A 26,200-nucleotide genomic window follows, 5' to 3' on the forward strand; every position below is an offset into this window, starting at 1 on the left:
GTGGTATACAGAGCTCACTATGAAGACTCCTATGCAGTAATACACATTCTTTGTATTGTTCTCAAGAAACATGGGCATAGGCTGGCATTGCCACAAGAGGGAAAATGAACCAATATCTGCTCTATTTTTTATTTTATTTTTAATTTGTATTTTATTGGAGTTTCCACACTCAAAATAAATCTGGTTCACAGTATAGAAAACATGTAACAGTAGAACAGTAGAACATTTTTACGGTATTAGCGAGGTGGCATGAGGGACCAGTACTAGTTAGCTATCAGTTACTGAGCCTTTCTTATATTGTACTGCTAGGCATTGTATCTGGCAAGACATGAATTACATTTGGCATTGGTGCATCAGCCTGAGTATGGCTGGGGGTTATAAATGAAACGCTTCCCAGTTCTCTGGATCTGGACATGATGGCAGACCGTACCAATATGTTTTTGGACACTGCAATCACATCTCTTGGTGCATCCACCGGGGACTCTGTGGCTCTGAAAACTGATATTATAAGTCCTGGATCTGTGCTGCCTCTGATGCCCATTGAGGTTAAGAGGCGCTGGAGAAATGCAATCATTACTTCTCCTTCAATCCGTTCCGGAATGCCCCAGAGGCAGATATTCTTCCTCCTGTGCCTAGACCTCAGTGCGGTCATCGATCTGGTGAGTCTATGGACCTGTTCAGTGAGGTCTTGCATGTGGTATTGGGTGGTTTGCAGTCTCTGTTCTCTGGCTGCTTCTTTTGTTTCCACCTCGACCATTCTCTGCTTGAGGTTCCCCAGCACCATGCACGTTTCTGCTAGGTCTTCTTTCCGCATATCTAGCAGGAGGTTCTTTAAGTCCCTCTTGGTTACTGGGGAGAAATCCTCATCGGGCTCTGGGTCATTGAGGGGTGTCCCCACCGAAGGTGATGTGGGGGTTTCTTCTCCATCTTGAGAATCTCCTGAGGCCTCTTCGTCGCTGAGCGGTTCAGGCGCCATCCTTGGGGAGACCTGTGGGGTAGGCCTATCAAATGAAAGCCTAATATCTGGCATTCTAGTGCCCTCCGAATGGTGTGGGTTTTTATTTTTGCGCCCCATAAGGTCTATTGTGTGAGGGCAGTGATTTGCGAGGGTTATTGGAGCCTTGGCAATATCTGCTCTATTTTAAAAACATTGGGCCACCATCTGATTTTTTTTATCATTAATGTGCAGATCAGCAAAGAGGCATTTTGGATACAGAACAGTCATTCTAACAGATGGATTAGGTGTGTTCCCCTTCAGCCTTTTTATTAATAAATGTTAGTATCCAATGTGCTTTGATACCAGCAAATATGTCATATATTCTAAGTTGGCATTGGCCAGCATGCCCTTTAGCTCCAATAGAATATGAAAAATTCTAGATACTCTTTTAATATTTTATCAAAGCCTTCCAAAAAAGGTTAAGGTCAAAATTTCAGCCATCCTGCCTTTATTTCAATTATAATAGTTATATTCAGGGCAAACATCTAACCCTCTCTTTTCCCCTTATTACTTTGCTGAATATAATTTAAGTTCCCAAAAAAATAGAGCACTTCAGCTTGCTGAGATCCTTTATGCATGAAGGGTGTGTCCTCTTTTTTCTTTTCATTTTATATAATTGCCGATTTCAATAGAAATTGGCACTTTTATAAATGAATCTTGTTTACGGCCAACATAGCTGAATTTGAAGAATTCTCTTAGACAACTAAGCTTCAGCTACTTTGGCCTAAAATTTGAAATTCATTTTAATGAATAACCACTTGTGATTGCTTAGCCACAGAATGTGTATGCTGGGGCAGACAGGTAGGGCTTGCAGTAGCTTCACATACTTACTGTAATCTGCAGCTATTGCAAGCCAATATTTAAAGGAACACTCCACATGCATAAAACACTTCAGGATATTTAAGGATATGCTAATTTCTATTGAACTTTAGTGGGGGGGGGGGGGTGGATATGGGCATTATTGTGGGGAGTGGGGATTTAGTGGGGGGAGTGGGGGATAGGGGAAGTATTGTGGAGGAGTGGGGCTTTAGTGTGAGGGCACATACACACAATGAAACACACTCAAAAACACTGACAGACTTATAAATGTCATATATCTAACACGGCTAACACTTCCCACAAACCCGAACAGGAGCCCACTAGCTAAGCTCCCCCACCTTAAAACGTAACACCATCAAACAAGATACCAAAGTGTATGAACTAAAGGGAACACACAACACCGCCTGTAAACGCAACTCCTAGAACACCAGGCATATTAACTCACCCAGAACACTTTGCCCCACCTCCTCTCAGTGAAACACCTACAAAGTGGAAGCCTCCTGGTCCATACCCAACCAATATACTGGACACAACTCAATCCCCTCCACTAGTTAGTTCCACTTTTCTGTTGCAACACCTTATCCCCACCACTGAGCCTTACTTCCTGATTCTACACCAATCCTCTCGTACCACACCACAACGTACCAATCTGAGTAAGAGCCCTATAGGCCCCGACTAACTCCGTTCTAATATACGTTGTTCAAACATGTCGAATATTAAAAATGTATGCCACTTCAGCATGTCATGTAAAAAGCTAAGCTGCAAATGTGCATATTACTAAAGTGACACAACCGATTTCAATGTTGCATTACTCTGGCATGAAAAATAAAGAATTAAAAAAAAAAAAAAAAAACACTGACACACAAACACAATCTCACATACTCACATCCATTCTCACCCACATACACAGTGAAACAATTTTTTTTTTTATCAGAGGATATTTTATAAATCCACCCAGTCTCCTTACCTTTAGTAGAACTGGATTGGATCCACAGGCTGCTGTCCAGTGGGCTGCCACTGCACTTCCCTGGGGGAGCTCAGATCCATTTTAGTATTGCCTTGCAGCTCCGTTACACACCCTGAAGTGGTGCCTGGGTTAGAGTGACAAAACAAGGGGTTGGTTGCACTCACCGGAACATGCTTACATGGGGTGCTGCTGGGGGCCAATACATACAGTAAAAAATGAAAATCCAGCACACTCCCTATCTACTAAACAGCTACTTTGGTGCTGATTTTGTAAGTTTTATTAAAAACACCTAATCTAGGCAAAAAATAAAGGGGATTTAGTTACATTATATGATCATACATTGCATAAGCCTGCCACAACGTCAATGTACCCCATCTTTCATTTTTTAACGGGTTAGAGTGACATCACATTTCCTCACCCAGGACCTCTACAGGGTGCGTGTGGGAGCTATAAGGCAATGCTGAAATTGATCAGAACTTAAGGTAAAAAGTTAACATTAACTTATTTATTTATAAAATATTTTACCAGGAAAGATACATTGAGATTCCTCTCGTTTTCAAGTATGTCCTGGGTCCACAAATCATTGCATTGTTACAGTTAGTGTACAATAAAATACAAAATATACAATATATACAACATTTAACATAGAACAGGTAGGAAATATATAATCAACCATGACAGGTACATTCTGTTTTGAGGTATGTAGAGAAGGATCTCTTAAAGGACTTTAAGCTTAGGGAAGATTTTAATTTGTGCGGGAGGTCGTTCCACAAATGCGGTGCTCTGTAGGAGAAGGAGGATCGGGCTGCTTTCTTTTTATATTGAGGTAGACTAAGTAAAGTGTTGGTACTGGATCGGAGGTTGTAGGAAGTGGGAACAGCTGGGGAAAGCATTGCGTTCAGGTAGGGTGGGAGTTTTCCAGAAAAGCTCTTAAACACAAGGCTGGAAAGATGAAGGGTGCGTCTGGATTCCAGCGACAGCCAGTTTAGTTCTTTTAGCATGTCACAATGGTGGGTCCTGTAATTACATTGTAGCACAAATCGTCAGAACGAGTTATACAATGTGTTGAGTTTATTAATGTGGGATTGCGATGCAGATGCATATACTACATCCCCATAATCAATGATTGGCATCAGCATTTGCTGTACAATCTTTTCCTTTACTGAAGGGCTTAGGCAGGATTTGTTTCTGTACAGGGCACCTAGTTTTGGATAAAGTTTAGATGCACGCTTTTCTATGTGCAGGCCAAAAGATAGATTGGGGTCTAACATCATACCCAAGTATTTGAAAGAGTGGACTGCGGTCAGTGTGCCATTTGAAATTGTTTTGATGGATAGGTGAGAATTGTGTAATTTGTGTAATTTAGGTACTGTTCCAAAGATCATTGTGACAGTTTTGTCAGTGTTCAGGAACAGTTTGTTTTTTGCGATCCACTTTTCTACCTCTGTAAACTGGTCTTGGAGCACAGCCTCAAGCTGCGGTAGATCGGAACTGCTCGCATAGATAACTGTGTCATCTGCGTACATGTGTACATTTGAGGATTTGCAGACATTAGGCAGATCATTTATAAATAATGAAAATAGTAGGGGGCCGAGAATGGAACCTTGGGGAACACCACACGTGACTGGGAGAGGGAGGGAGTCGCTGTCAGAAATGGACACATATTGTGAGCGTTCCGATACATATGATCGAAACCAGTTTAGCGAATGATCACCAATACCTGAGTTTTGGAGTTTGTGCAGTAGAATGTCGTGGTCTACTGTGTCAAAGGCCTTAGCAAAATCAAGGAAAATAGCTCCAGTTAGGTCTCCTTGTTCCATGCCAGTTTGGATGTCATTGCAAACTTTTAAGAGGGCAGTTGTAGTGGAGTGATTCTGGCGACACATGCGTATGGACACATTTTTCTAAGATTTACCTGCTAAATGTCCCTAATTAATAGGAACAGTTCCTATTTTGGGCCAAATCACCTTGTCCCTCTTTTCTATCCTAATGTCCTTCTTTTCTAAAAGCTCCGTGTTGCTGGTGTGTCAGAGAAAACAGAGCTCCCCATAAATAATACTCCCAGTATGTGTCTTTAACCCATTAATTGGTAAGTGGTAATTGTCTAAGTTTTGAACCAATACAAAACCTAACATTTGCGCTAAGTACCCCTTTACATATTTAATTTTAAAGGACAAAAATATATTTATTGCAATATCCTATATGTATGCCTAACACAAAATGTGTTGTATGAATAAAATGTTAAAAATGGAAGACAAATAGCAAGTATTTTTACACATCCAATGCAACTAAACAAAAAGAACTCAAAATAGATCAAAATATAATTTTTATCATTGATTGTAAAATGCCTACTATGTCTAGGATCTAAATTAATTTTTGTTAGCTAACACAAGCTCTATACCAAGCCACCCTAACACAATACAAATTATACCCCTTACTCTATGCTTACATTAACTCTAAATATACACCTACACTAACCTTACACTTAAACGTAACCATTGATACCTGGGTCTCCAGGAGTGAGCAGGGATTTAACTCTGCTTACATTGTGATGCAGTAAGGGGCACTTAAATGCCTAATTAAGGAGCTGCATGCAGCTAATTTTTCAGTCTGGAGCCAACAAAAATGGCCCAGCTGACAAAGGGGAGCCACAGGTATCTATTGATACCTACCGTATATACTTGTGTATAAGTTGAGAAATTTTAGTCCTAAACTTCATTTTAAAACGCAGAGTCGACTTATCCACAGGTCAGTGCTAGTTTGATAGTATTTTGTACAATGAATGCGGGGCAATGTCGACTCCTGAACACTGCTCGACCACGGAAGGCTATTCTAGCTGGTTGGGAAGTCAAACGGGCAGGGGTACAAGTTTCAGCGGGGTTCACGGGCTTGAGCAGCCAACTCAGAGTTCCATGCCGTCGACGAGCATGTACCGCTGCCTACGTTTGGGAGACAAACACGTGCGAATGGTGGCCACCGACCCAAGGGAATGCTTGTTTGCAGTTAGCAGCCAGGGGTTGTCAGTTTTAACGAGGTTTTAACAAGGGGGACCACACAGAGTCTGTTCGGTAACCGAACAGAAGGGAAACAATTCCATTTGAATTCCAATCGAAAGTCCTACCCTCGACTTATCCACAAGACATAGCATATTTCACAATTGTTGGTCAAAATACTGCACTTGACTTATACACGAGATCGACTTATAGACGAGTATATGCGGTAGTTTTCCTGGTGTGTGCAGGGTTTAACCCTGGTTATACCATGAACTAGTTAGGCATTTAAATGCCTGTTTAAGGAGCTGCATGCAATTCCGACTTTCAGCACTGCCTGCAACTCATCTGTAAGTCTTGGGCCACTACAAATGGCCAGACAGAGGGGAACCCCGGGTATCGATTGATTTCTCGGACTGCCGGGTGTAAGTAGGGATTTAAAACTGCAAGATGTTCAATAACCGTGTTGAAGCCCACTCAGTGGAGGACAACAAATAATGTCCTAATGTCAGGTAGGGGTTAAACTATAATAAATGTGTTTATTAATCAGTCTGTGTAAATGAGATGTATTGTTCTTGTTCTAAATTACATTTTAGTTACATAAATTGTTATTAGTAAAACAGCCCTGCCACTGGCCACACACCCAACTCAAACCTTTAATATTAAAGTGAAATATGTATTGTATGTTATTGGAAGGTAATATCTGTGTTAATATGTCTGTCATAACTAAGATAGGTTTTTTTTTTCCTTTTAGCTATATGGCAGATCTACTCTAGCTGCAATTCAGTATCTAACACTTAGCTAGTGTTTCAACTGTATAGGAGTGTCACCATTTCACAACACTGTGCAATACACTGGCGTACAGCATGCACGAGAGTAGCATTGAGATCTATGGAGGATCCCGCGAGATCCTCCATAGAAAGAGCTTAATTTCCCTACAGCCATCATTAAGGGAAATGAAAAGACCGGGTAAAAGTCCGGGTGGACTGAATCGTCAACATGACCTGTAACCACTGAAATTGCTTAATAAAGCATATCTTTAAACTTGCGTGTAAGACCTTTGAGTGCACTCTATCTGGGAAGTATATATTTATATATATATATATATATATATATATATATATATATATATATATATAATGTGTGTGTGTATACATATATATATATATACTGTATATTCATATATAATCAATTTCCATAATTATGGTGACCCTGTTTTTCCATACGTACACTGGCATTCATATTCCTGCTATGCTCAGTTTCACATGACATCTGCAGGACCCTTATTTGATCAGTAGGTGACATCAGTGCATCTGTGGAAAATACATCAATGAACTGAAAGCTCAGTAAAATTGAAGCAAGGCTGCCGTGACACTTTCTAGATTCTTTGATAGTTAGGGAGCATTTGTTTTACTGATCAATAAACTGGTCGCCAGCTGGACGGCCGTGGTCTACACCTTAAAATATATAATGATAGATTGGTTTATCAGAATGTTCTGTGCAGCCAAGGTTACACACAGAAAGAAAAGGTAATATAGAATATTTCAGAAATAGTAGGGATACATTTTAGACATGAAGAATTATCAGGGTCAAGAGGAATTTCATGAAGTAAACAGATAAGTAGGCAGATAAGCAGATTAATAGCATGCCCCCCACTCCCCTCCCCCCCCCCCCCCCCCATCCCCACTTTGTAGAAGAAGAAAAATGTGTTGGAATTTGAGAGAGATATGATCTGAAAAACCTTTTGGAATATAGCACTAACAGCAGGTATATTGGATGAGACAAGTCATGTTTTATTTTGTCATTGAATTTTAGGTTTGTACGTTTATTCCAGTGATCTACAGTTAATATCTGGGTGTTTGCAAGGCCAGCCTGTGCTTTTCAGCATGGTAGATTAATGTCTCAAATAAGCCTGCTTCCATGTATCTTGGCTGCTGAGTAAGATAGGACACAGGCGCTCACATTGAAGAGGGACCTGTGTATTAAGCATTCCGACCTGGCGCATGCAATTATTCTTTAGTTCGTAGGAGTGAGAGGAATAGTGATATATGAGGTACTGCTAGATATTGGCCTTTGGCAGAAGTGCCCAATGAATAGGATTGGTGTGGATAAGGAGTGAGCCAGGCCAAGAAATCATTTATACTGCAGCTAATTAACTTAACCTCTCCAGCACTGGGAGCAGTATTTACTTGCAGAACCTTATCGGTATGCAGATTAATCTCTGCGTATTTAACTGTACCTTTGTGTGGGGCTTCGTGCACTCTTGGTCACTAACAATGAAGAGAAGATTACAAGATCCAATGCAATTACAGAGAGGCATATCAGCATCCATAGTGCTGCAAAGATGAGTCGTATTATTTAGTTAATTGTTTAATGTCATTACTAAGATAATGGTTTATAAAAAATAACATAATCATTAGTGATGCCTTTAGTGCAGTAACATAAGTATGGGTGTCATCACTGATGTGCATGATGACATCATACATTCAATCGATCTTGCTGAATAATCAGTGGAATAATTTATTCAGCATTTGAATATGAGGAGGTTAAACATTTGCAGATAGATAGATAGAACTTTTGCATATTTAATTACTTAAACATTATAGCTATGCCATATGTTGGTAGTTTTTACAGGGGGTGAGGGGAGAAATCATAGGGTCTTTTTGGGGGGGATGTGTACAGTTGGTTAGACACTTGAGTTTAAATATGGTTGGTATATGTCAATTTTAAATAATATAATTTTATTTTATTTATAGACTATTTTACCAGGATGGATACATTGAGGTTTCTCTCGTTTTCAAGTAATATCTTTGCTGAGTTTTTTTTCTGTTTATCTAGCTTGCTTTTCTGCTACTGCGTAGGAGGACATAGTTGGGCCCACCTTGTCAGGCTTGGAACTGAGAACTGAAAATCATTCCAGCTTAGTTTCTTACTGAGATTGCTGAAGAGGGAAATTCATTTCATTTTTTAGCATTTACCAGTAGCACCAGGGCTATATTTTGCAGTTCTTTAAAATTGTCATCTGGACCCACCAGCAAGCCACATTTGGCAGCAGTTATCCAGTGTAGGAAGGGTTAGTAAACTCCATTGTAAATATATCAGTCCTAACATGTCATTGTTCCAGATGTGATTAAAGGACAACTCCACTCTCCACTCCACAGTCAAAAACATGGGGAAACAAAAACAATTACTGTTTAGTAGATATATTCCAATAATACATGTACTCATTGTAAAGTATATCTTGAAAAGAGCTTGCAAAGCTGCAATTCTTATGAACTGCAGCCTTAGCAAGCCCTTCCCCTTTTACCCTGGAAGATACTTTGTGATGTATAATGAGTAGGGATGCTTGATCCACTTTGGTTCTTGGAGACACACCTGTTCTTTACTCTGTCCGAGGCAATGTATCTAACTTCAGGGCACTTCCCCAGGCTGGACAATCCTACTCCAGGACATTGAAGTGTGGAAGCCCTTCCCCAAGTGTTTCCCTCTTTGAGATCACACTTAAAACATTGCAGATTCTGCTTCCAGACCTATCAACATAATATCAGAGATGGATATACTTTTTAGATCAACTCTGTGAATAACTCATTGCTCATTTGTATAAGTTGTAGTGATAAAACTTATTTAAACAATATCCCTAAATACACAAACATGAGTCTAAAACAAGTATCTAAAATTCTGGCACCTATATGTTGATGTCCAACAACTTTTAGAATGATCTGATTGCAATAGATGGCCAGGAAATCATGGGAGGTGTAGTTCAACAACATTTATGGGGCAGCCTTTGAAATGCTTGGTGTCATTAATGTGTTGGTGTGTTGGAGTATACTCATTTTTAGCACCAACACATTAATTATTTAGTTTTAACACTGTTTTTAATTGCTTTCATCACTTATGTTTGTATACTCACTATGCTCTTACTAGTATTTAACACTTTTTTATTTTTAACACTATTACTATTTATTTGCCCCCGACATTTTAGTGTAGGACCCACCAATAATGGGGTACTTTGAAAGTAGTGGTGGGCTTAACAACTTATGGCCATATGGTGGAACCAAATCCCCATATTTATACTTAGTTAGACATTTTAGTAGCCTTCTTTGTTTCTCGTATTTTATTGTAGTCTGAGTGCGCCGCAACTATTTATTCTCATTCATGAAGTTTTGGTCACAGCGGCAGCACCTTTCATACAAAATTCAGGGCTCGGGAGTGCCCCCTATCTTTTCTGTTTATATTGCAGTTGCCTCATAGGCCAAATGTAGCCAGCTCTCCCTGACTTCATATACAAAGTGATTTTAAAGGGAAACTATAGGCTAGGAATACAAAATTGTCTTCCTAGCCTATAGGGCCTCCCCTCCATTTCGTCACTTACCTGAATCCGACATTGTTGGACGTTGGCAACGACGGGGCTCCGCCTTTGCTCCTCCTCTCCCGACGTCAGGGACCCAATGCAAGAACATATCTCTGGACACAAATAAAAAAGGAAAGTACAAACGGCTCTCTAGTGGCATGCTAATTAACAGGACTGTACAAATAACAAGGAAGATGCCCATTGAGACTGCAATAAAAGAGCTTTCACCTAAAACCGAGCAAATAATTGATTAGCTTAATAATAAAAAAACAAATGTAAACATATTTGTGTTAGAAAAACTAATGGATGTCCTTAAAAAGCTTTGTTATTTTTTACATTTTTTTATTTGAATGTTATTCAGGAATTTAGTTAAATGTCAGACTATTTACAGCTTGATCCAGTATGATTCAAGGATGATTCCCATTGCTACTTTGAAGTCACGAAGAAACTTTTTTACAGTACAGTAGGATATCAATCTGATTTCCACCTTCATTGGATCAACACAAAAAAAATGAGATTTGTAAAAGCTTGAACTTGATAGACTTGATGTTTTTTTTTTCAGCCTTATTATTATATAACTTAATGTGTCAGATTTGAAATCCCTGTGTGCAGGTTATTAAAGTAAAAATTAAATTCAGCTATGACAAAGTGGAATTTGCTATTTTAGGACCACTTGAAAACCACAACTGGAAAATACATAGATTTGACACTTTATTGCTTGCCATTAAAGGGTTAGACAAGAGAATGACATTCAGAATTTCCTGGGCATCTAAAAAAATATTCTTTTCATTGAACCCTACGCATGTTCATATATTGCACAATAGAAATCTACATCCTCAAGCAAGATTAGGACGATTGAATGGTTGCCAGAAATTAAACACACACACACATATATAATTGCCATTTACAAATGTTACTGGGAATTCTGAAGGGCTAATGTTGAGCATCTACATCATTACTCTGATCTCAGTGTCTCAAAATAAATGGCCTCCCCATGTGTCACTGATTTCTGTGACTAAGAAAAAAAAAAGTACGATTTAGTCTTTGGTTAACTATTTGTCCAGCTTAGTCAGAATTTTTTTTATGAAAGCACCTGTTTTGACAGAGCCAATATCTGACTTTGTGAGACTTTGCTGCAAACACATGAATGTGCTTAAATAAGCACTGACTTTCTTTAATAATATAAAGGGACACTATAGTCACCAGAAGAACTACAGTTTATTATAGTTGTTCTGGTGAGTATAGGAAGTGTCTTTTTGCAGTAAACACTGTATTTTCAGAGAAACGTCAGTGTTTACATGACCGGTGTATAGTCGCCATATGGGCTGGCGGAACCTTGGACAAAAACCCCCCACATACCTAACCCAATAACACACTGACACCTGGTATATGGGAAAATTTGTCCACAGCTTTATTAAATAATTTATAATATATATAACGGTAATATTGCTTTAATTAAGTTAACATATAAACATGGGTCATTGCCCCCACCTTCCGCCCCTCTCATCCGTATCCTTCTTTTTAATAGAGGGCAATGACCCCCAACATAACAAATACAAATATGTAACGACATTTTCCAACCTCGCCAACTTGAACCGAACAAGTGCCAACCATAAGTAACCATGGCAGGGGTATACCCGGATACCCCTGCCCCACCAGGTTCTGAGCCACCTCCAGGACTCGAAACCACCATTGACCATAATTCCACTTTTTTCCATGTTCCTCACGTTCCTCATAGGGAGCCTATGTCCTCTCTCTCAGCTCCCTATCCCGCCGCTGTGAAAAAACGGGAAACCCATATCTAAACATAAATATATAGGGAGGGTGGGCGGGACAAACTGAACCGGGTAGGAAATTAGAAGTGAACCTTACAAAATGGCTCCTCCCTTAAATAGCCAAACCCACATATCCCATAACCCACCTGTCCTGTCTGTTCCTCCTGGGCCCGCCTCCTAACCCCTGTCAAGGCCCTGTTCCGCTTAAGCTGCGCTTTGGCTACATGGGGCTACATGACCGGTGTATAGTCGCCATATGGGCTGGCGGAACCTTGGACAAAAACCCCCCACATACCTAACCCAATAACACACTGACACCTGGTATATGGGAAAATTTGTCCACAGCTTTATTAAATAATTTATAATATATATAACGGTAATATTGCTTTAAATAAGTTAACATATAAACATGGGTCATTGCCCCCACCTTCCGCCCCTCTCATCCGTATCCTTCTTTTTAATAGAGGGCAAGGACCCCCAACATAACAAATACAAATATGTAACGACATTTTCCAACCTCGCCAACTTGAACCGAACAAGTGCCAACCATAAGTAACCATGGCAGGGGTATACCCGGATACCCCTGCCCCACCAGGTTCTGAGCCACCTCCAGGACTCGAAACCACCATTGACCATAATTCCACTTTTTTCCATGTTCCTCACGTTCCTCATAGGGAGCCTATGTCCTCTCTCTCAGCTCCCTATCCCGCCACAAGCTCAGACCTTGACCCCTTAAGCTGTCTGAGCTCCGCCACCCCGAAGAAGGAACGCCCTCCGCATCCCTTCCTGCAGACCCAAGTTCAGCAGGTCGTAACCCACTGCCGAAAGGTGTACACCGTCCGAGCGGTAATACCCATCCAACCCCTCCTCCAGTTCCTGGTGCCTTACCACCACTCCCCCCAGTTTCCTGACAAAACTTGCCATCAGGCTGTTCACCTTACCCCTGCATCTATCCATGGCTACCGGGTCCCGGGCGTAACGCCACCGCTGCCTTGGAACAATCTCCGACCATACCAGCATCACCCCGGGAAGCAGATCAACCAGCCGGTTAAGATCCTGCTTCATCCATTTTACCAGCCTCCGCTGCGGGGTGAGGCCCAGGTCATTACCGCCTGCATGTAAAACTAGCATATCCGGCCGCGCCCCGCCTGCGACCATACCAAATATTGCCCTGCAGACGTCCCCCCAGCAGAAGCCCCGATACCCCCACCAGCGCACTACGAGCTGGTCCTCCGGAAAGCCCAGCTGCTGGCCTTGAGCTCGAGCTGCAGCCCTCCGTCCGGCCCAGAAAATGAAGGAATGACCCACGATCCAAGCGACCCGGCCTGGGGAAGAAAGAAAAAACACAGGATAAAACCACCCGTACCCCCCAGGCCGCCCCAATGTCCCTTAGTGTTCCAACAAACCCAAGCGTACATATGAGCGGAACCTAACAGATTCCCATCTCCCAATCCGCTTGACTACCTCATCCCCCAAACCTAGACGTGTGGCCTCCGTGGCCGCCCCAATACGAAAGGAGTGGGTGCCGTATGTGCCGGCGTCCAGTCCCATCCGACCCAGACCCAGACTGAAAACTTTCTGAAATTGGAAGCGAGAGAGCGACGAGCCATCTGCATGGACCAACAGGGACCCGCCAACCGCGGGCCTCTGACCCAAATACTCCGACACCGCAGCTACTGGGCACAATGCCGAGCCCGGCAGGGCCCCCAGCGTAACGTCCCGGCCCTTCCCTTCCACATCCGTCTTGGACCTAGCCAAGTGTACCACCAGCTTCCCATCCAGTATACGTACCCCAGACACCTGTAGGCCCCCCATGGCCGCCCGGGTGTTGCTCACCAACTCCCCGACGCGGAACGCCCCAAAGAAAGCCAAAAGAAATGCCACACGGAATAGCGACACCTCAAATGCATTGAAACAAATGGTGGGCAGCGCCTGAACAAGCCCTTCCAGCACATGCACCGACACCGGGCGCCTAGCGTCGGGGGCCCTCCGAGCCCTCCGATACCCTTTGAGTGCTTGCCGGACAATAAACGCCTTGGTAAGATCCGCTCCACCATGGAGCTTGAACCAGAACGCCATTGCAGCCATGTTCCTGTCAATCACCGCCGGGGAGGCGCCCCCTGCCAGTAATTGAAAGGTAAACCACAAGAAGGCATCCAGAGGCGGCTCCCCTCGTACCCCTCGGCCCAGCCCGCCCCAGGAACGTTCCCATGAACTCCAGACCTTACTGTATGCGGCCCATGTGGCCGGTGCCAGCGAAGCCTTCACGAGTCCGCCAAGCAGGACGCTCCTAGCTGCCACATCTCGATCGGGCACGGCTGACCCCTGTCCTGGGCCTCCGGGGCCATCGTTCGAAACCGGGACCACTGAAAACGAGACAGAGCGTCAGCCACCTCGTTCAAGTACCCAGGCACATGGCGCGCACGAAAAACCACATTCAGGGACATGCACAACAAAACAAAGCGCCGCAGCAGAGTTACCACCGGCCTCGATGCTGCAGACTGATTATTAACCGCGTGCACCACGGACATGTTGTCCGAGAAGAAAACCACTTTCCTGTCCCTCAACCGGTCCCCCCACAGCGCCAGCGCCACCACCAGTGGGAACAGCTCCAGAAACGCCAGGTTACGCATGAGGGGGCTCTGCCCCCATGCCTCCGGCCACTTTTCTGCACACCAGCTCCCGCTGAAGTAGGCCCCAAAACCCACGCTACCCGACGCGTCGGTGTACAGCTCCAGCTCAGCTGTCGACACGCCCCCTTGCCGAAAGAACACCGTCCCGTTAAAGTCCCTGAGGAAGGTATCCCACACCCCCAAGTCCGCCCGCATGGACGAAGATACCCGGATGAAATGGTGAGGGGACCTAATCCCCGCGGTAGCCGCCGATAAGCTGCGGCTAAACACCCTACCCATGGGTATCACCCTACAGGCGAAATTGAGCATCCCGACCAATGACTGCAGTCGGCGCAGGGTCACTTTCCGTGCCCGACGCACCTCTGCCACCACGCCGCGCAAACCTTCCAGCTTCGCCAGCGGCAGCCGACATTCCCCCCGCACTGAATCTATCTCCAGACCCAGGAAACTAAGGCACTCAGTCGGGCCCTCAGTTTTATCCGCCGCCAGCGGCACCCCAAAGCAGCCCGCCACCCATTGAATGGTACCTAACAAGTGCTGGCACGCGGGAGATCCGGCCGGCCCCACACACAGGAAATCATCCAGATAGTGCACCACCGCTTTATCTCCCGCTTCCGTCCGCACCACCCACTCGAGAAATGAACTAAACTTCTCAAAGTAAGAGCACGAAATGGAGCACCCCATGGGAAGGCACAAATCCACAAAGTAGCCCCCCTCAAAGAAGCACCCTAACAGGTGGTGACACGCCGGGTGTACCGGAAGCAACCTAAAAGCAGCCTCGATGTCCACCTTGGCCATCAACGCACCACGCCCGGCTCTCTTCACCAGCTCGACCGCCTGGTCAAATGATGCATAAGAGACCGAGCATAGGTCCCTGTCAATGTCGTCGTTCACCGACTCCCCTTTAGGATAGGAAAGATGGTGAATGAGCCGAAACTTCCCTGCTTCTTTCTTGGGGACCACCCCGAGGGGAGAGACCCGAAGGCCCTCCAGTGGCGGGGCCACAAAAGGCCCCGCCATCCTACCCAACCGCACCTCCTTGTCCAACTTCTCCCGAACCACCTCTGGAAACTCCGCCACGGACTTGAGATTATGAGGGCACGCAGTGCCACCCCTTTCCCGAAATGGAATGACAAACCCTTGCCCAAACCCCGCTCTAAGCAGCTCCGCGTCTGCCCTGTTACCGTAGCGGTTTAGCCAGGGCTCCATCGCGTCTAATTTCACTGGGGTTAGCCCCCGAGGTAGTGGGAGACCCTCCGCCGCCAACCGCGGCAGAGGCTCCCGTCCCCCCGGACTTCCCTTTCTTGAAACAACGTTGGAGCCCATGAGCCCCACCGCAGCCCGAGCACTCATGCTTGAAGCGGCAGGCTGCGCCCCACTTGCACTGGCCCTCATTAAAGAGCCAGCATAAGCCCTTCTGCGAGGCGGCCGACGAGGAGGACTGACCCTTAGCGCCAGCCGCGTGCTGAAAGGGCTGCGCCTTCTGCGCCATCATGAGCTTCATCCAGAGAGGCAGGTCCATCTGGTCCCACCGCATGCCCGGATTCGCCGCCAGCCGCTGCCGGAACTGCTCATCATACCGCCACCATGCCAATCCGCCATAGGTGCGGTATGCCTCCCATATGCCGTCCAAGTAGCAAAACAGGGACGAGCAGGAGCCCGGCGATTTTTCCCCGATCACGCTGGCTAGGATACAGAATGCCCTTAGCCAGTTACCAAAAGACTTCGGTATCTTGCGATACCTCCGCCGTTTCTCCTCCTCCTCTTTCTTTTCGTCCTTCTTGTCCTCCTCCTTGAGGTCAAGAAAGTCCTCCAAGGGAAGAAGCGAGAAGATCTCGCAAAATTCCCCCTTCCAGATTTTATCTTTCACCTCCTGTTTGAGGTGCACCCCCAGCGGGCCCGCGAAGGACACATACGCATGTTGCCTCGCTGCTTCCGTCACCCCCCCCGTCAACTCAGCCCGTTCGCTTCCCGCCTCACCCACGCTGGAAGCCGACACAGCTTCCCCGCCCGCAACTGCCGCCGGGGTCCCTAAACCGGGCCCCACCTCCCCTCCCCCTTTCGTCCACACCTGCCCTACGCTACCTTGTGTGCCACCCCCCGCCCCCAGTGAGTGGAGTAGTGACTGCAGTGTTTGTACTAGTGCACTGGACTGTAGCGATTCAATAGACTCACCGGCCGAGCCCCCGGGACCGATGACACCCGGGGCTGCGCAGTCCGTCACTGCTCGTCCAGGATGAACGCCATCCGCCGATGTCCCGCCAACCAGGGATCCCACCCGGTGCCTGGAAAAATCCGATGAGGAGCGACTCCGGGACCTGGAAAGAGGAGAAGAAGTCCTGGGCAAGGCGTACTGTTCCCCCACCACCTTCCCGTCCCGAACCGGGGAGCGCCTGCTAACCGCCAAAGCCTCCCGCCGGGTATCCTCCCGCCGTCGCGCCCCAAAGGCCCTGAGAGCCCTGCCACGTGGACTACGACTCCTACCATCGCCTTTGGATACCAACCCCCGTTGAGGCAACCTGGGGGACCCGGACCCCGCCGAACTCCCTGACATTGCGCGCCTGCGCCGGGGCCTCCGTCTGCGTGTCCTGGGGGCCCTAACCGGCGAGGGGCTAGCACTACCCGACTCCGAACTAGGCCCACCCTCCCCACTTCCCGCCCCGCGCCCCAACCCCGCTGCAGCCCGACCTACCACTATACCTACGGAACCCGGACCAGGGGCACCTCCCCCGGGGCCCTCCACGGACGCGGATGGTGACACCCCGCTCCCCGAGACAGTTATCCCCGACCGACCGGACCTCGGAGCCTTACCTTTCCCCTTACCCTCTACCACCCACCTAACATCCATCGAACCCGCGGGCACTACCTTCCGCCCCGCAAGAGAACTACCGAGGGACCCCCCATCCTCCCCCACGGAAGCCCGCCCAGTCTGCACTCCGCGGGACCCTTTCGCAGCATCCCGCACCCCCCCCAGGGGCCTTCCGCCCGACCCCTGCTCCCCTTGGGCCGCTCGCCTACCCGCCCCCCCGTCCGCCCGCTCCCTGGAATCGGGCCTCACTCCCCGCCTGCCCACCACGCCAAGGGGACCCCCGGAAGGGGCCCCTGCACTTGCCTGCTGTACGTTGGGCCCGTCGTGGACCGTCCCAGTCCGCGTGCTGCAGTCCACCGCCAAGACCGATGGGGGTGCCCTCCTGGGCCGAGACCCCGCCCCGCCAGGCCCCGCACTAGGCCGTCCGGCCGCCATCTTGGATCCAGCTCCGCGCACGGCCCCATCCGTGTTAGGGGTTGGTGCAGCGATGTCCAGGGCAGCCGCCCGTCTCGACTCACCACGCCGAAGCCCCGGCCGCACACTGGGAGGCAGAGCCTCAACCAGGCAGCTCCTGGGCCTGCTACGACTTCCACTGGCTGTTTCCTGCACTCCCGTGCCACCGACCTCCGGTTCTCCTCCCGGGCTCAAACGCCTCGGGGGCCTCCTGGCCCTCGCCGGGCGTGAGTCTCCGGCCTCCTGTCCTGCCGCCGCAGCAAGGACCGGGCCCAGCTGGGCCTGCACCCAATCCGCTCCTTGTTGCCGCGCCGCTGTCCTGATCCCCTCCAGAAGCTTCTCCACGATATCCATGGCCCTGCAGAGGAGACAAAAGAGAAACCCTACCCAGAAAGTATAAAGAGCACCGGGATGCACACAAACTGAACCGGGTAGGAAATTAGAAGTGAACCTTACAAAATGGCTCCTCCCTTAAATAGCCAAACCCACATATCCCATAACCCACCTGTCCTGTCTGTTCCTCCTGGGCCCGCCTCCTAACCCCTGTCAAGGCCCTGTTCCGCTTAAGCTGCGCTTTGGCTACATGGGGCTACATTACAGCCTAGGGATACCTCCACTGGCCACTCATCAGATGGCTACTAGAGGTGCTTCCTAAGGGAAGTTGTGCAGCACTGACATTTTGTGTCTCCTCTGCATGGAGACACTGAACTTTCATCATAGAGATGCATTGATACAATGCATCTCTATAAGGAGATGCTGATTGGCCAGGGCTGTGTTTGTCCTAGATCTGCCTCCTTGACAACCTCAGCCAATCCAATACTTTCCAATGGGAAAACATTGTGATCGGCTGTGTTCACCGGTTCTGATGATGTCAGCCAAGGAGGCAGATCAGAAGCAGAGCAAGCAGCAGCAGACTGGAATAAAGGTAAGATTTTACTTTATTTAGGGGGGCAAAAGGAGGGGGGATCAGGAATACATGTTTGTGTTCATGAACCTATAGTGTTCCTTTATTATAATCTTTATAATATACAAAGTTAGAATATACAATATACCATTAATAATATACAATTACATCATATTTTTAAAGCCTGTACATTAAATGTTTTGAAGAAATTCTCAGTCCCCCTTCCTGACAAATATGTTTATGCACCTTAAGACAGGTTGTCTAAACCAATACTCACTATTTTGCAACAGTGAGCCAATATTGAAAAACAACTGGCAATTACAAAATAGTAACCAAAGGTGCATAAAGATGGCTTTTAGAAAGGCAGTGAGAGACAAAGAATTTTTTCAGAAATTTCAGATGAAATTTTTATCTTGCAAAACCTTTTTAACTGACCTAACAGAATTTTGGAATGACAAGATTTCAAGAGACCCTGCCTTTATCAAGAATAAAACAAGCAAAATGGAGGCTTACCAAAATCATCTTAGTCTAATGAAAAGGGTATTGTAGGATGTTTATGTTATCTGTTATTTTACATTTACATCACCGGACTAATATTACTACTATCTCTACTTAAAACATTTCAAAAGACATGAATTGAAAAAATGATTTGAGAAAGTAAATTTTAACATAAAGTTACATTTAAAATATTTTTAAAAAAGATGACAGTGTTCTTACAAATAATTTAGTGTGACAAAATCAAATTATGTATCTCTATGAAAATACAGGTGAAGGCAAGCAACCACAGGTCTAGGTACTTGTAGACAGATATTTTGAAAGGCTTCAGAAGCATTGTTTGAGGAACTCTTAAAGCAGCAAATCTCCTTCTATTATGCTACCGAGAAGTGGCAATCACCCATGTACGACCAAAACAATGTGAGGAACGCAATTCTCTTATGGAGAGGAGATAAAGAAGAAAGGAATTAATGTGTAGCTGCCATGATGTAATGACATTGTTGAATTTTAAAAATGTATAATGTATTCTATACGTCACACCAGCCAAATTGCTAGTGAATGCATAGATTTAATGTTATTTTTTATGCAAAGTGTCATGCTTCCTGCATACCAATGAAAACTACGACAATGCACCATTCACTTTCCCAAATTGCAATGTGAGTGAATGTGACAGCCCACTCACAAAGATGAGAAAGCTTCAAGTAGGAATATCATTTAATCTATACATCAGGTTTTTAATGATTTAGCTTACTGTATAAAGAACATTTTATCTCTCACATGAAGAAGAGGTTGTCTTGAAAAGCACGCTCCTTTCTCGGTGCATTAACTTAAAGTGCAGTCCAGCACATTTCCTCCTATTCTGGTCACTAATTTATATATATATATTGTACTCTCATTGTATGTCTTGCAAGTGCTGGAACACACACTCACACACATATACACATGCACACTCACTTTGACCCCTTAGGACTCCTTCAGATCAACTGATGGTACAATTACTTAGATATTGTACTATTCTCATATATATTAACCTATAAATGCTGATACACTGTTTCATGGTCAAATTAGAATTTGATATGTCTTGTTATTTTTCTTACATTTGGTGCGGAAATGTATTTTTCAATGGATTATTTTTTTTAGTACTGTAATGCATACTTTTGCAAAAACATAAACTAAAAAATATCTTAATGGAGTACAAGCTGATTAATACAGCACACCCTATAATATAAAAGAGGAACAGTTTGAGCACTTTTATAGTGACAACACACTCACATGGATTTATGAGTGCTTTTTAGACGCCACTGATAAACTGTGGTGTTTACTAAAACAAACCTTTTTAAGAGTGCCCAGTCACCTTTTCTCCATGGCAGAGCGTGAATCCCTCCCATCCATCCTACTATTTCTTAAATTTTACAGGCCTGGACTAAGCTTAGTTTCTCTATCTAAAAACACATATCCTTTCCCCTCATGAGTAATGCACGCTTTCCCCGAAAACACGTAGGCACAACATTTTTCCTTCCTCAAACTTCCAATTACAATCTGCCTTAACGACATCAAATATATGTCAACTGACTGATATTTCTTTGCTAGACAAATGTAACGATACCCAACTATGCCCCTTCATACAATCCATACCAAAATTTTCCCAGGGTCCTAGACTTCGCTCTATGTTAGAAATTATCTGCACTTCTCAGCAACTTGAGAGCAGACACCTTTCAATTATGTATTTGTTACTTTTTAAGAACAGTTCATCAATTTTGACCCCTTTCACTACACGTTGTCACGGGACCTATTACCAAAAATTAATGGAAAAAGATTTTGCTCATGGCACACCACACCTCAGCCAGCATAGCCACACATCATTGTAACTATAAGCAGGTTTCTAGGTGGCATATGCCTCCCTCCCATATGCAGAGGTTGTTTCCATATGCTCACGACAAGTACTGGATGTACAAGATGCTTAGAGTCTGGGGAGTACCCCAGGGCCCAGCCCATGTGTGGTGGTTCTGCCCTGTAATCAATAATTTTATATTATTAAGGTCTCTATGTCCACAGCAGTTCTGTTTTACCTTCTCCCTTTTTCAGTATGTAAATGTAAATGTTACATTCTAAAACACTCCTGCCTTCAGGAAAACCCAGTGAGGGATTTTGCTAGAAATGTGGACTTAGTTAGAGTCTTGGAGGAGATACGTTTCTCACTGTCTGCTAAATACCAAACATATCTAGATACCTTTGTCTAACTGGCTGCATTTACGGTACTCAAACCAGCTGAACATTAGCAGTATGGTTATGAGGACTCAACCACACTTGCTCGCCTCATTGCTCTTCTTATAGTCCTCGATCCAGTCGATCTCTTCCATGACTGGTTATTTCTGCATTTTTATGTATTTCATGCTATTTATGTCTTTAAAATTGTTTGATGAAAATTCATATCAGCCAAGTGGCATTGTATTAGCACATATTCCTCTCCTATGGGACATTGTAATCTGCATACTGCTGTCTACTTGTGCCATTGTATTGGTATACCTCACAAGATTTCAGATAGACAAAGATGAAGCATTTTAATTTTAGGGGTGTAAGTGGGGGTGTGATCAGGTGCGGGACTGTGCTGAAATTTTAGGTGACTTACTAATAACAATTTATGCTACTACAAGAACAATGTATCTTATTTACACAGACTGATTTCGAAACACATTTTTTGTAGTATAAAGACACATTATTGCTGAGGAGCTCTGTTATACACTCAGACATATTAACAATATGGAGTTCCTAGAAAAGAGGGAGATTAGGACAAAGCGATTCTACCTCCTAAATTGGGACACTTAGAATCTATGTATTGGTCAGACCTTTTCTTTTTTGTAGTGACTGTTTACAACTCATGATTGTACCCTTTTTTTTGTCTATTAAGGTGAAGATGATCTGGAAGAGAATCAGAAGGTCAAAACTCAGAGACCAAGGTCAGCTGATGAGCCCGCTGTGTACATGGCACAGACAGGTTAGTATCTGGCATACTAATATCAGAATTAGTAAAGTCTAATCACTTATTGTCATTCATTCATTTCTAGGGTGACACTTAAATGACTATTCCTCTTGGTAATGTTTTTCTATTGGGTTGAGAATTTTTTTTAGGTTCATACATAGAAGCTGAAGAATGTACAACAAATGGCCAACCAAGAGATTCATGTATTCCACTGGCTGCATAATATCCCATATGTTAAAGAACACTATAGTTCTAAAATCAACATTTAGGTGGTTGGCCCCCCTTACCTCTTGTTAGAAACGTGATTTACTCACCTTTTTCCATTTCCTCAAGGGGCTCCTCTTGTCTGGCCTCGCCCCCGATCCACCTCCTTGACTGATACAATCAGAATTGATGACCTTGGTCAATTGCAATGCATTCCCATTGGAAAACATCTCCATGCAGAGTGACCCAAGAAGCACCTCTAGTAGCCATCTGACGAGTGGCCACTGGTGGTGTTCCTAGGCTGAAATGTAAATACTGCCTTTTCTCTGAAAAAAAGTGTTTACGGCAAAAAGCCTAAAGGGAATGATTATACTCACCAGGACAATTACATTAAGCTGGTGTCTCTAGTTTCCCTATAATGTAAACATGTTCACATAAATGTTAACAGGGCACTCCAGGATGGAAGTGACCTCTTACATACTAAATGTATTTAAAATATGCATAAATAAATTATAAAATGTAAACTATGAAATCCTTGCATGGATAGATTTTAAGCAATCTCTTATTGTATTCAGGGGAGACTGCCTTCATCCCATAAGACTCTGCAGAATACATAGTTTAGAATTCTTTTACTCACATAGATTGAATGGAACTGACACCAAAGCAAAAATCAGCTACACGCAGGCTACATAATTAAGCTCAATTCACATGATAAATAAGCAAAGAAATATCCCAATAACAAGTTTAAACTAACAAGTGAAAATGTGACTGTTTTACAATGCCCATCATAGTCGGCACCTTATTGAGAACCTGTACTGCAAGCAATGCAGTATGCTCTGGCATTTGTGAACACAAGCCTGGAATTGCAATCAAAGTAATGGCGTCATTGTGCCTAGCCCTAGACAATTTACTCCTAAAGCACATCGACTGGTTGTCTGCACAATATTATACCCTCACATAGATAATGTATTCAAATGCAAATTAATCAATAAATAAAAATATTACACAATAATAAAAGAGACTCACCTTTGAAGCTCTAGGGCCCATAAAACAAAAAATAGATGTCTGCATCTTGTAAAGTGTAGATGTCCTCTTTTCTTGTGTTGCCTCAAAAATGGTTTGTACATGTATCATGCTCTACTAGGTTGTTACTAGTATGATTTCATAATTCAACTCCATGCAACTTTCAGACTTTAGATGCTTAGGGACAGCCCTGCATGATCACAAGTGTTTTATACCAAAACAGGTTCAGGAAAATGTTACACTAAAAGTATTCATCAATGAACCATAAATTGGGGGATGTAAAAACTTGGGAATATTTAATTCATACCCACTACCATAATGATATAGTGGTTGTGGTGCCTGGAGTGCACTGTTCCCTCCCTCCATTGTGATCAGTGAATTTTTTTTTACTACTTCCTTGGGGTCTATTTGCCCTCTTACCTAGAGTCTGTCGGTTATCACTGCACTACAATCTCCTGAGCTAGGTTCTGCAATCTAGGGTTTGGCTCATTGTCTGTGAGCAGTCAGGACTTAGCTCACAGAAGATTTATTGGAGGCAGGGAGTACATGACCCTATTGGTCTCTAGCTAAGAAGGTAAACCAACAGTGAACTGATGTAATTATGGTACTTGGAGTTTACCTTTTACTGGAGTGCTGATGAAATGATCAGAACTTTAATGCAATAAATAGAATGAAGGCATGCTGTAGTGGTGGGCAAAGTATGGACACATTTATATGTTATTAAATTCACATATTTTAATCGGAAAGAACATCTTTTGCATTGATACATAGCTTGTATCATGTGGAGATGTGATAATTTAATTGTGTGTTGCACAGCAGTAATTTAACAAATGTAAGGGAATGCAATTTTTTTTTTCCAAAAATATGATTGAGGAAGAATTCTTTATCTTTAATTGATGACACAACATATTTTTTATTCAGATATCAGATATCACTGTCTGTCTGATCTTAATGCAGCTTCCAGATTGCAAGAGCCGTTACCTGGAAAGACTAGGTGTTATATTTGAACATTCACAGATTTCTTTTTCTTAAAGGGTTACTTCAACCACCATGACCACTTGTGGTTTTTGAAGTGGTCATAGTAGTAGGAGTCTAGATGTGCAGTGTGTCAGCTTGAACGTAACTTGGGCAGCCTTGAGCTCTCTTCTGGGCTGAATAATGTAATCGACTTATCCCTTGCCGGCAGAGCATGCAAATGGAAGCTTTTGTCTTCCCTCGCCCCCTCCATACACTGATTGCAGCACTCCCTCCTCCCTATGCCACTTTTGATTTTAGGCACTAACCCTCCCTCCTCCTCCTTTCCACCTTCTCCTTCCATTTCCCCTTCCCTATTCCAGCACAGAGCAAGCACATGCACTCTAAGCTAGTTAAATGGCCCAATTAATGGCTTATCTGCCTTTGATTGGACCTCAGCGCAACTCGTATGACTTCAAACAGGGGCTTTATGAGCAGAGCCAGAAAGTAAAAGCTTATTATAAACATTTTTAATTTTAATTTTATTTTATTTTTTGTGGGGGGGGGGGGGGGGGGAAGGAAGGGGAGGATCTAATGGATAATGCCCAATAGATGAAAATTGGGTTAACGCACTTTTAAAGATAGTAGACTAGAAATATACTTCTTACCTGCTGATCTTTCTTTGTTTTCCATTCTCATCCTCCTCCTAATATTTTATTCATCAGCTCCTTAAACTAGTCAAAGTTAAAATTCCACATGGAACATGGTAGAGATCACTCACTTACAGTTCCAACCTTACCATGAAGTTATCCTTAAAAGAGGGATGAAGGAAAAAAGCATAATAAAGGGAATGCGAGAGGAGCACTGGAAAAGATAAGTATAGAAAGAGAAAGGAATTATTTTAGGAATCCTTCAGATAACACTTTATATACCACTTATTCTCTCACTTCTTTTATTTACTATATACATTTTTTATTAGTTATGCAACATGTAATTACATTCCATTATAACGATTAAAACCCTAACTGACCAAATATATTACACTAATTAAAAACATACTACCAAAACATACACATCCACTTTATCGACATCTTACATTCCTGTATGTCCTATACTGCAACAAAACCAAATACGATCAATACATCAAGTGATCTCATCCATGTGAAAAAATAACAGGCTTATTTTAACGTAATAAATAGTGACTATACATGCTAGAGATACATAAATATTAGATTACTTTAGTAAACTTATTTAACCCCTTAAGGACACAGCCAGGGCCGGACTGGGAAAAAAATTCGGCCCGGGCATTCACAGCGGCCCACTAAGAAGGGGGCGGGGCAGAGAGAGTGTGTTTTGTCATCATTAATGACAAACACGCCCCCTCTCAAAGTGAGCATGTTGGCTCTTCCAGGGCAGACCATGCGCAGAGCTCTGCTGAAGAGCTCTAGCATGAGAAAAAAAAGCCCTGTATTTGTTCTGCACAGCGCAAGCACATTTAATAACATGCTTGCACTGTGTTTCCTTCCAAATTGTCTCTGGTGTCTCTATAAATGGATACCAGGAGACAAAAATGCCAGGAAAGAGTATTGTGCATGTGTTTGGAGCCTGCCATTGTGTGTGTGCAGAGTGAGCTGATTGTGGTAGGGTATTGTGTTATAAGGTCGGTTTTAGTCGTGTTGTGTTTGTGGTGTAATGTAATGCATATGTGGCTAGGGGCTGTAGAGAATGTGTGTATAGGGGATGTAGCAAGAGTGTGCATACAGGCTATAGTGTGTGTGTATGAATATTTTATATATATATATATATATATATATATATATATATAATATAAATATGTTTGGAAGTA

At 44.0% G+C, this 26,200-nt stretch overlaps 1 protein-coding gene across 9 annotated transcripts in view; it reads left to right on the forward strand.

Annotated features, from left to right (window-relative positions):
- ADGRB2 (adhesion G protein-coupled receptor B2) overlaps nt 1-26,200 on the forward strand; it is a 433,339-nt gene that overhangs the window by 274,870 nt on the left and 132,269 nt on the right. For all 9 annotated transcript variants that reach the window (XM_063456181.1, XM_063456223.1, XM_063456232.1 and 6 more), the window contains one exon: nt 22,102-22,188. In XM_063456181.1, the coding sequence (XP_063312251.1) occupies nt 22,102-22,188 (87 nt within the window). The remainder of the gene's footprint in view (nt 1-22,101; nt 22,189-26,200) is intronic.

This window comes from Pelobates fuscus, chromosome 1 (genome assembly GCF_036172605.1).
Source record: "Pelobates fuscus isolate aPelFus1 chromosome 1, aPelFus1.pri, whole genome shotgun sequence".
In the NCBI taxonomy this organism is placed as follows: Eukaryota; Metazoa; Chordata; class Amphibia; order Anura; family Pelobatidae; genus Pelobates; species Pelobates fuscus.